The following is an 11,717-nucleotide window of genomic DNA, read 5'->3' on the forward strand; positions in this document are numbered from 1 at the left end:
GGGCACAAGTGATCATCTAAAATTTGACATATGGTCTATCTTTTAGAACCATGGAAAATCCCACATTGCTTGGCGATGTGCAATGAAATGTACATATATGAAACAACGTTATTTTAAACCGTGAGATCCACCTACCAAAGTGGACAATCATGTCATAGGTTGGTTAATCTCCTCACGCTTCACATCTAGACCATCTCCTAAATATCCAATGGTCAGATTCACCATTTAGTGAAATTGTCCCTACTAAGGGACCCTTACCTACTATGCCTGAGTTGGGAACTTTTGCTTAAGTTTATTCCAACTTATATGACATTAAAAAGTTGAATATAAATCCAAAGCATCTGATACCCCAGTTCCCGAATTCTCCTGCACACTGTGAAATGACCAAAGACTCCTCATCTCACCTCAGGTTAGCATATAAGCATATTACTTGATTGATAATAATCACTCTGCATGGCTTGTCTTTGTCCTAGTAGATAGCTTCTCTATTTCCTGGTATAGTAGTAAGGTCCTTACAACGAAGGTTGTCACTTGTGACTTGTGACTTGTGACTACACGCAGACACAGACCGCGCACCTACCCTAGCATTTGTTAGCCCTTCCCTACTTATCTAGCTCAAGGGTCGGTCGCCAACAGGCAACAGCCATGAATCTTTACCTACAACCTCTTCAACAATGAACCCATTCTAATACCACCCTCCTCCTATCTTCTTTTTTGGTTTTTGTATTTCGGAGAGACAGAAAAAACTGGTTTTAATTACTTCTATAGAATAAGTTTCATTGAAGTGTGAGAAGTTGGTCATTTCCAAACTTCTACATTGTTCCTCTCCTCTGTTCCTTTTGTTCCCTTTATTCCCTTTAAGAAACTACAATGAAGTTGTCTCTCTCCCTCTCTACCCCCAATGTTGATCTTCCTTTTATTTCATGCAAGTCCCATATTAGAAAAGCTAACATGCTCTCTCTCTCTCTCGCTCTCTCTCTCTCGCTCTTACTTTTATCTTATAATGTAATAATAGTAGCAAGTAACAGACTTCACACTTTAAGTCACTCATGTTCTCTGTTAGCACGGAAAGAGAGGCTCTTTGTTGCTTTATTCCCCTCTAGATACGAGCTCTTTTAGTAGACAGAGTTAAACCCACTTCATTTCATTCCTAAGATGAGAGAGAGAGAGAGAGAGAGAGAGAGAGAGAGAGAGAGAGAGAGGGGTATTCCAAAACAAAAAAGTCCTAAAGCCACTTTAAAACCAATTAAGACGCTCTTCAAAGGCATGAGTAGATGTAAAAATTCTATCTAATCAAGGATTGGCCTACTCTCGCTCGTGGTCAAAGCAGAAGAAACATTACCAATTACCAAGACAAGCTTGGTCTGTTCAGTCGAGGGGACTACTTGTCCTACACCAAAGAACCTGAACCCAATTTGATGTATGGCCTTGGAGACATGACTTTGACCGGAGCTGAGTGACCCCAGAAGCCTTAACGTTTCGGGAAACTGAACAAGAGGATGAGGGACCCCTGAGAGAATGGAAGTGTCAGATCCATGCAAGTACTTGGGACATGCATAGCGCACTTGGTGGTGTTTCATGTTTCATATTTGGGCCCTACCATTTCATGCTGCTTCCCTGTTTAGCAGGTGAGTAACGATCAAGTCCATTAGCTGAACTGGGAAAGTTAATTTTTTCACTTTCTGATCAGTTTAATTTACTTGCACAGTTGCATCTGCATTTTGAAATTTGATCTTCACACCAATCAATACTCAATAATTCAGTTCAACCATAACCCTTTTCAGATCAACCACTACTTAATAAGGTCATTCTAGGATTTCAAGAGGAGATTTCCCTTCTATGTACAATTGACTTCTGGCTGATGAGTGATGACTAACTACTCTATTTTAAAATTTTAATTAATTAATTAATTATTTATTATTATTTTTAATTTTTTTTTTTGGTTGTGGAGCTACATCTTGTGAAGTTACCCTAGGTTGGAGCGACTTGTCTCTCAGGTCACTGATCTCCCATGTTCAGAATAGGATCATGACTCTCACATGGAGATGCCAGCATATATAGGAGTAGGTGCTAATTAAAGATGTTCATAAGAGGGGTGGAGAGAGATAAACACATGGAGATACTAGCATATGCTACACAACTTGAGATTGATATCCTTTAAATGTCAATGTGAATGGTGAAAGGGACGATAGCACACCAATCTAGAATGGCAAAAAGCTCTATCCACGGCTCAATAATAAGGCCTTACTATGTGATTCACCTAATTTATACCTTGTGGAAGGGCGATGTGGTTATTCCCTCTATTGGATAAAAAAGGTTTGATAGGGGTTGCACAACACCTAGGAGTCCCTCTACCTATCAATTCGAACCTTTGAGATGAAAATTTTACATGGCATTAAATCAGGTTTTGATCATTACATAAATCCACAGTACATCGTCACACACATATCGACTACTAGTTAGCCTACTTGAACTTTTGAGACTTACTTGGCTATAAACTTTTGGTCCGATTTAACATTAATGTGGTAAATATTTAGGCTGTACAGAAATTTTTAGTCTTCACATTAGTGCTCACTAGGGTCCATATAGTTACAAGTTAAATCAGAAAAAAAGTGGTTGTATTTTTCAACCCTTTTGTTTTCCAAATTTCACACTTACGCTTGAAAATGAAATCAAAGAAAGCAATAGTCGGTTGAAAGATGTGCTAGTCAGGGGGGGGGGGGGGGGGGGAGGCTTAGTTTCGTTTCAAAATTTATATAACTAAGGTTTTTCTTTGCAACATTTTTAAGTCTTTAAAGTTCTCTTCGTTTTTTTTTTTTTTTTTTTTTTTTTAATATAAAAGGCAACAGTGAATATTTTTATTTTTTTATTCTTTTTTAACCTTGGGGAGAACTGTTAGTCAATGATTAGAATATTTCTGCTTATTTTGCATCTTCATGTTCTTTTACTAAGATATGTATTGACTAGGGATCTCATGGTCAACAAAGGAAAAAAAAAGACTATTGATCTCATTTGAATAAATCTGGACCCGCCAAATAAATAAATAAATAAAGGAGAAGTGAAAAATGATATGTACATCCTGATAGACCAATTGTATTAATTTTACAATATTTTCATGGAACATTAAACATGGGAATTCTACCTTGAGCAATTTGTTCAAATCCCCTTTTTTGAGAAATGGCTTCCCCAAAAAATTTGTTAGGCCTTCATCTATAAGGCCTGGTACTCGAAAAATGTGGTCTTTTATATCTAGCAAGGAGAGATGGATAGTGGGAAATGGGAAAAAAATCAACCTCCGGAATGCAAATTGGTTGGGAGATGGCTCCATTACAGAAGCATGTGGAAATGCTCTATCTCCCCTCAAGAATTCCATGACCAAAGTTTCAAACATTATCTCAAATTTTAGATGGAACATTCCTGAGGTGAGTTCAAGTGCTCTGAAGAATGTCTTCTCTGCAGCCAAATTAATTAGACTTCCACAGTTTGATATGGATGATCAATGCTTCTGGAGCGGCTCTTCTTCAGGGGCTTTCTCCACATTCTCTTCTTGGAATGAAATTAGAAGACGGAACCCGAAGGTTCCTTGGTTCCCCCTTGTTTGGAGCAAGGCACTGCAGCTGCGACAATTTGTATTTGGTTGGCGATTGATGCACAAAAAGATTCCCACAGATGATATCATTTCTCACAAAGGTATTCCCTTGGTCTCAAAATGTAATCTCTGTGGTTTGGATGTAGAATCGTTTAACCATATTTTTATAAGTTGCAGCTTCTCTGTGGCCCTTTGGAAGCAGTTTATGGACTGCTTTGGTATCTTGTGGCTAGACCCTAGTGATCTCCATCAATTATCTTTATGGTCGATTAGAAAAAGAAGAATTCTATCTGTTAAAGACCCTTGGTCTGTGGGTTTTGTTGTGGTAGCTGATAATATATGGAGGGAGAGGAATGAGAGGCGTCATGATGGCCCTTCAAGGTCTGTTTCCCATGTTTTTGAAAAAATAAAATGTGATGTTCAAGATGGAAAATTTAACCTCCAGGGAATGATAAAATAGACTATTGACCTCCTTTGTTGTCACCAACTTGGGCTAAATGCTCTTCCAAATAAAGACATCCCCATGCTTGAAGTGATTTGGTGTAAGCCAATGCGGGGCTGGACCAAGCTGAATGTAGACGGATGCTCTCTTGGGAATCCAGGACGAGCTGGTGCAGGAGTGCTAAGAGATCACAGGGGAAGCACTGTGGGAAGCTTTAAAAAAATTTTGGGAGTTCAATCACATTATTATGCGGAATTCATAGCTCTTCTTGAAGGCATTCTGTTGGCAAAAGGGAAGAATGTGAATTGCCTTTGGATTGATTCAAGACTCAACAACAGTTGTTTTGGTAGTGCAAGCTCGCTCTATCCCATGATATGTTTTTCAGGACTGGATCTCATGTCATGAATATTTAGACTCCATTAGCTGGAAGATTACTCATTGTTTCAGCAAAGCAAATGTAATAGTGGATTACCTAGCCAGAGAAGCAACAAAGTTAGGAGTTTCTAGCTTTCATGCCACTTTCCCTGCTCATATTAGATCAGAGATAGCTATTGACGTGGATTCTAGACCCAAGTTCCGATTAATGTATTTGTAGATTTTTCTTCCCCAGATAATGGCCATGCCAAAGGTGGGGGTTTTTAAATCTTTGAGTTGTATTCCCTTCTTTTCTTCTTTTTTAATAAAATTTCTTGAATCTTTAGCGAAAAAAAAATAGTATTGTTGCTATCATTTTACTTACTTTCTTATACATAAAAGTAAGATTTGTTTAAAAAAAAATTGTTTATTTTTATTAGACTCATTATTAGAGGTAGTTTTTTTTTTTTCTTACCAAAAATAGAGGTAGTTTTTCCCCCTTTTTCGCTTTACTTAATCCACATATACTTTCTTCACTTGACTTCTGTACACTTGTGACTAAGCAGACTTGGGCATAACCATTAGTTAACCAATAATTAGAATATTTACGATTGTGAAAATAGCTTCATGTTTAGTTACTAAGAAGTGATTTCATTTGAATAAATTCATTATTTGATTCAGAAAAGGAAAAACGGAAAAACAATGGTATGTACATATATATAGATTTTGTATTAATCTTACATTATTCTGGTGGCATAGGATCATTCCTATTTTCTTCTTTTTTTATTCTATATATATATTTATTTATTTGAAAATTAAAATTTTTTTTTGGCAAGGTTTTGGTCTATTTTCAATCATTTTTATCATCAATAAATTTAAGGAATTTATAAAATAGTTTTGATCCTACATTTTTTTTTTTAAAACTTTTGGTGCAATAATCTTGAAAAATCTCATTTTTAAAAACTTGCATCGTTTATCTAAGCCAAATGACCACCAGTCATAATGTGCAAAGTAGTGCCAAAGGTTTTCCCAAGTTTGTCATATCTTATTCCTAGTTTAGAAAGTGTGCAAAGTCATGCACCAAATGAGATTACCAATCCTAATCCAACAAATATAAATAGATAAATGAATAAAGGATGCACCTTGTTGTCATATTCCCAAAATTTATTTAACTTAGTGGTAAAAAAAAAAAATTGAATTATATCATTATTCATGTGATCTATCCTCATTAAAAAAAAAAAAAAATGTATTATATTAAAAGGACAAAAAAATTACAATTTCTTTTTCAACAAATTTGAGTACAACAAGATTTTTCCATAAATAAAACATAAAGCAGATTTCACTTACCTCAACAGGATATAAAATCAATCAAATTCATATTCTAATGACCTTAGAAACTTCACTTAGATCCATTGTCTATATAATCCGAGAAGTGAAAATCCTATTTTGTTTTTTGGTAAAAGACAAGTGACAATCACAAACAACTATAGAAAGATTCTTTTGCACAGTCCCTTCGGTTGTTGCCTTTGGTAAAAAAAGAAAAATTATATAAAAGATTAAAAAAATAAATAATAAGAATAGTGTTAAAGATCTTCCTGTAATCATGATGGTGATGATTTTCATGCATGTCTTGTTTGCTTTGGGGCTTTGGTTCTCCTTCCATTGTCAGCAAGAGCAGCCTTCTTTCTTTCTTGCCTTTTCTTTCTCTAAGGAGAGGTTCCCTTTTCTTCTTTCTTTACTTCTTTCCAACATGGATTATTGTACAGTTAGTATAGATCAACCATCAGAACTTGTCCAAACCCCAGGGAGAGAAAGTAAGAAAGGAGAGCAAACCCTCCCAAGTTTTGTTGGTTTCTTCTGGAAAAGAGCTGACAGGAGGGATTTCAGTACTGATGAAGATGATCAAAATCTTGTCTGTTAGGTTTATTTCTTTTGTTTTTGCTCTACCCATGATGATCCGGGTTGTCAGGGTCAGGCCAGAATGAGTACTTTAGCCATTCTGCCTCTTGGGGGTTTGTGATGGATGACTCCTGCAAGAACAAATGAAAAAGAATAGGGTTAATTAGGTTTACATTTAACCCATTTTAGTACATGATTAACCACATAATGTAAAGTTTTAGTCCTTGTCTAATATTTCTTTTCTTTACTTTTGGTAGACCTAGTCCAATTAGTTTAGGGTTTATTTTCAAATCAAGCTATCTTCTAATGCCCTTTTTCTTTTTATGAGAACGAAAAGTCCACAGTCCAGTCCACACTTGTGACTTGACAGAAGATCTCCCTTATATATATATATATATATTTTTTTTTTTTTTTCTTTTTTTTTTTTTTTTTTTTTTTTGAATTTCAGTTTCTCAACTCAAAAAATGTGCTTGGGTTTTCAAATTTTTTTCTTCTTTCTCTTGGGTTTTTTTCCTTTTTTTAATGGGAAAAAGCTTCTCCTCTCCATTGTCTTTTTCTTTTCAATTCAAAATACTAGTTGGTTTCAGTTTTGATCTTTGGTTTGAGTTCCTGAGTCTAAAAGAAGAACAACCCATAATGGGGATGTTAAAGCTACAGTTTCCACCTTTTGGTTCTTTAAGAGTAAAATTATATAAAGGAAGGTTCTGTTTCTATCTTGGTCCAAAATTGACGGGCTCTGCGCTAATATTATTGCTTTTCTTTCTTCTTGACTGGTTCCTAATTTTGTTTTATGATTTCATATATACTTAATTATTTCATTCAATTTTGCATTTACTATAAATTATTATTATTATTATTATTATTATTATTATTATTATTATTATTTCAAATTGATATCACACTTCATACCACCAGATTATGCATGGAAATTGACAGACAAAGAAGAAGAAGAAGAAGAACAGTTTTCCAAGTTCTCTTTTTAAATAAAATATTAAAAAGAAATCAATTTTTATGTTTTTAAAGTTTGATAAAGACAGCTGAGCTGACACATAAGGGTCATGGATTTCAGAGGCAAAAAGGTTGAACTTACTTCTTTTATGTCAGTTGAAGTGCAACCCATCAACAATTCCTCCAAACCAGAAGAAGACCTCCCCCCCAGTTTTTGATGCTGCTGCTGCTGTTGCTGTTGCTGTTGCTGTTGCAGTTAAAATCATTCATTTATTAGAAAGAAGAATTCTAACTGAAAATTAACAACTCGGAGTGGGAGAACTCACCCCAGCGATTCGACTCAGCTTGCCAAACTTTTGACCTTGAACCCAAATGAACTTACCTGAAACTTTTCATTTTGGAGAAGTATTCCTGAAACATGGTAAGGGTCTTCATCAAGAACAATGGAGGTGTGATGAAGAGGAGGAGCAATGAGTGTAGAGATGGGATGGGTAGGCCTGCTGACATGGAAGGCCGTGTTTGCCATCTGGTGATGGTGATGATGATGATGCTGATGATGAGGATGATGTTGTTGTTGTTGTTGTGATTCATGGGCCATGTGATGATGTGTTCTTTGGTGCTCGGGTTCTTCATGCTCATCGCACGTGCCAGATGTGGATGCTTCTCTTGCCTTTAAAGCTTCTCCCATTCTCACCTGTAACAAACAATGCCAGTTTTAATCAGTTGCTAGCAAGTCTATTTCCTTCCTCCTCCTCCTCCTAATTCCCTTACCTTATTTTTCTTTCTCCCTTTGGTTCTCTTCTCTTATAATTTTAATTGATTTCAAGGTATCTCTTTCATTTAGTCGCTTAATTGGTAAAAACAAACTTTAGTTTAGGTTGGATGATAATGATAATGTAGCTATTCTGATAGAGCTTGGATGCTGCATATGCAAGCAACTAAGTGAAAAAATAAATAAAACAAATATTATTATATTTTTTTTTCCACTCTCTCTCTCTCTCTCTCTTAGTATGCTTATTTTTGGATTCAGAAATAAATTTAATTTGGAGAGTTACAGTCGTATTCATATCCATGTAGAGCAGCAGCAGCATCTTGAGCATGCAATAATTTTTATTCTTTTCTGTTTTTACACATTTTATAATGTCCAATTAAGGAACTATATCTTCTTCTTTTTTTTTTTTTTTTTTTTTAAACTGACTTAGATTATACCATATTTATAGATTATTGTGGTTTTTTTCTTTTAATGAATAGAAGAATGAAGTCCATTATTGTTACTATTTTCTATTTTTCATAATTTCTCTGTGGGGGAGGAGGTTGCTGTACTTTTAAATTGATCTAATATTATAAGGAGAAGAAATGTGGTTAAAAGATGCATTATGGATGTTTTTATGGTAGTGATGAGAACAATTTGAATTAATAATAATAATATCAGTTTGTACCTCATCAAAGCTTTTTCTGAAGGGAACAAAGCTAAAATGGTCAGATTTCATTTGTTGAATATCCATGGCAGTGTAGCTTGATATTGCAGTCCCAGCACCGCAGAGTTGATCATCTCTTTGATGAGTACTAACTTCTTTAGAAGAACAGCTCCCACTGCCACTATCTCTTATATTATTAGGCTGCTCGCCGCTCCCTTCGCCTGTAGTTGGACTCCGATCAGACCAATTACATTGTCTAGGTTGTGTCTGATAGAATATCTTTGATACAACCAGCTCTCCTTCTTTCTCTTCTTCAAGCTGACCCAAGTGATATTGGTGCATTACCCAGTTGGTTTTCTCTGGTTTCCTTTGTTTGCCAAAGTTTGTATAGAGAACTAAAATCTTCTTGCACCCCTTCTGTTTCCCATTAACCATCACCGGCCTTGTCTTGCCGGTCTTGTGCCACCGGGTCTCGCCACCTTGTAGATCACAGTCAGTCTGTATTTTCCTTCTCTTTCTTGTTCCTGTTGTGTAGGCTTTGGAGGGTCTATGGAAGAAATGTCGACTTAATCCATCTTTCGTGACTCCTGATGAAGCACAAAATCAAAGTTAGGTTAACTTAGGTGTAACAACTCTTCATTGTAGAAGAAAGAGAGACACACCATAAATTAATAGGCTACTAGCTAACACAGTATATATTGACTGTCTCTTTATAATAACTATCCTGTATTAATATATATCCAATCCCATATGTTTTTGTCCTTACATGATAATATCTTAGAGAGAGAGAGAGAGAGAAACTATGTTGGAAGACTTCTAACCTGGAAGCTTTTCAGGATGGGTATAGCAAATACCATCTTCTCCATCAATGGTGGGGATGAACTCATTAATCAAAGGGTGTGATCTAGAGTCTTTGTCTTCAATAACCTTGGCTTCAAGGTGCTCTATCAGTTCTTGGTCTGTTGGATCAAATTTCACTCCTGCTGGAAGACCCAACCAGTCCTGCAAATCATAATTAAATACAAAGGATCTAATAATAACAATTAAGAGCAAAAAAAATCTATTTCATTTTTCTTCTTTTGCACTACTCATCATCATCATGATGTTATCTATCTTTGGAGAAAAGGTTGTATATCATCAAAGAGACAAAAAATTAAGAGAATTGATTCCTTTAAAGAAATCTTTCAGTTGAAGCCAAGAATTAATATTATTTCCATTCATTCATTCATGAGTTGTGGTATGTATGTACGTACCGGTTTTCCTTCAAACTTGTGTCCACAACCAGGGCACTGCCTTGATCCACACATCTGATGCTCTTCAAGCTTTGCATCAATTAGATCAGAACTGCTGATGGAACCTATCTGCTGCCCTTTATTCATGGCTCTTTAGTTGTCTCCTCTCCTGCTTTTCTTTTCCAACTAAATGGAGGAGGAGAAATCTCCTATAAAATTCTGTTCCTATGCAACAGTACTGCACTCATGTCCTCCTGATTCAGCTCTCTACAGTACCAGTTTTCCAGAAAAGAAAAACAAAAAAAGTTGAATCAGAGAGAACTACTACAAGAAACCAAAGAAAAAAAATCAATAATTTTGTTGGGTAGGTTAGAAATTTTGAATCAGAAAATAGAAAACCCGAATGAAGGAAACTGATTTTTTTCTGATCTTCAAATTAAGAGGAATCAAATCAAGCAAAAACAACCCACAACATATAAGAGAGAAGAAGAAGAAAAAAAAAATAAATTCTTGAAAACTTCAACTTCTGTGCAACGAATTCAATCCAAAACAGGAACTTTAACAAACAAAAACCAGAGATGGTGAGGAGAAGAGACAAAAAATAAACATTAATAAGAGGACAAACCTAATCTAAGGACGCAAAGAGAGAAAGAAAGATGGGAAGAGAAGAAGATAAGGAGAAGCAAATAAGAGGAAAAAAGAAGAAACTGTCACTGTGGGATTGAGCTATAAACGGCTTTAGCCCCATGGAAAACACCAGAATTCCCTCTCTAGCTCTCTACTTTATCTGAAGCCGATGACAAAAAGGAAAAGGTGTCGCAACATACCAACTTTAACTCTGCTGATTTAAGTAGCGCATGTAGGCGGTTAAGAGAGAGAGAGAGAGAGGAAAAAAAAAAGACTTATTCGGTTTTGTAAAGCTTCATAGCTTCCACACACCTTTGTTTTAGCTTGACTGGTAAAGCAAAAGCAAGAAACGGCCTTCCTAGCTGTTACTGAGAAACGCATTCAAAAGCTTAGCATAAACCCATATCTGTGTATCTATTTAATTAAATATATTGGAATAAATAACTGGCAATTAATTAGTGTGTATTGATAGTAGCAAACAGTTCATATATGGGGCTGGGAGGCAATACTTTATATATATGGAGAAGAGTCTCAGAAGAAAGGTTTCATTCGTTTCCAGGAGGGATCCCCCACTTCATGAATTTAAGTTGGTAAACCACTGAAATTATTGAGACCAAATCAGAAAAAATCAACACTTTCCTCTTAAGTAAACAACATATTATGAATAGGAAGTTTTGTTTTGTTTAAGCCTAGAGAGAGCAGAAAGCAGAGAGCAGAGAGCAGAGAGATAGAGAGATAGAGAAGAATTTGAGAATAGGAAACTAGAGATGAAAGGAGATAAAAACTCACATGGGTTATGAGGTAGAGTGCTGAAATCATGATTCTCTTGCCATGAGAGTTGCAGATGAGAGAGAGAGAGAGAGAGAGAGAGAGAGAGAGGTGTGAATTGCAAAGTTGCTTGATATGCAAGGCAAATAAGCATTACACTTGATGGACCCCCCACCACTCCCTTGTAAATATATATTGACAAGACTTAGGCCAGAAGCACCGTTTTTTCAATACTAACGGGTAAAATACTAAAGAAGAAAAGCCCAAATTCTTTAATTTCGGGGAAGTGTTTATCATTTGGGTAACTTGGATCGTTTTATATTTTTATATGGCATATTTCTGTTTTCATCAGACGATGCATAGGGCAGACGTAGGACCACCCATCCTATGGGCCCCAACCTAAGAATGAAAAGCAATTCAGACAGAGAGAGAGAGAGAGA

The 11,717-nt window shown here is 35.8% G+C and overlaps 2 protein-coding genes across 12 annotated transcripts; one reads left to right on the top strand and one right to left on the bottom strand.

Annotated features, from left to right (window-relative positions):
- The first annotated feature begins 1,338 nt into the window (after positions 1-1,338).
- LOC122065118 lies at positions 1,339-5,572 on the top strand. Its single transcript, XM_042628927.1, has 2 exons — positions 1,339-1,628; positions 3,460-5,572. The coding sequence occupies exons 1-2, from the start codon at positions 1,553-1,555 to the stop codon at positions 4,047-4,049; spliced, it is 666 nt and encodes a 221-aa protein (XP_042484861.1). The 5' UTR covers positions 1,339-1,552; the 3' UTR covers positions 4,050-5,572.
- Positions 5,573-5,728: 156 nt separating this feature from the next.
- Positions 5,729-11,429, bottom strand: LOC122065116 (NAC domain-containing protein 75-like). 11 transcript variants are annotated; one of them, XM_042628919.1, is made up of 8 exons: positions 11,019-11,260; positions 10,822-10,877; positions 9,904-10,149; positions 9,472-9,652; positions 8,672-9,237; positions 7,615-7,926; positions 7,375-7,485; positions 5,729-6,415 (listed from the first exon to the last, which is right to left on the bottom strand). In XM_042628919.1, exons 3-8 carry the CDS (start codon positions 10,027-10,029, stop codon positions 6,329-6,331), a joined length of 1,383 nt encoding a protein of 460 aa, XP_042484853.1. In that variant the 5' UTR covers positions 10,030-10,149; positions 10,822-10,877; positions 11,019-11,260; the 3' UTR covers positions 5,729-6,328. The 11 variants fall into 11 exon arrangements, with proteins under 11 accessions (XP_042484853.1, XP_042484851.1, XP_042484850.1 ...); XM_042628917.1 differs by lacking the exons at positions 10,822-10,877; positions 11,019-11,260 and adding an exon at positions 11,299-11,429; XM_042628916.1 differs by having other exon boundaries at positions 10,822-11,260.
- Between the last annotated feature and the right edge of the window lie 288 nt (positions 11,430-11,717).

The sequence above is a fragment of the Macadamia integrifolia genome, unplaced genomic scaffold (genome assembly GCF_013358625.1).
Source record: "Macadamia integrifolia cultivar HAES 741 unplaced genomic scaffold, SCU_Mint_v3 scaffold1881, whole genome shotgun sequence".
Lineage (NCBI taxonomy): Eukaryota > Viridiplantae > Streptophyta > Magnoliopsida > Proteales > Proteaceae > Macadamia > Macadamia integrifolia.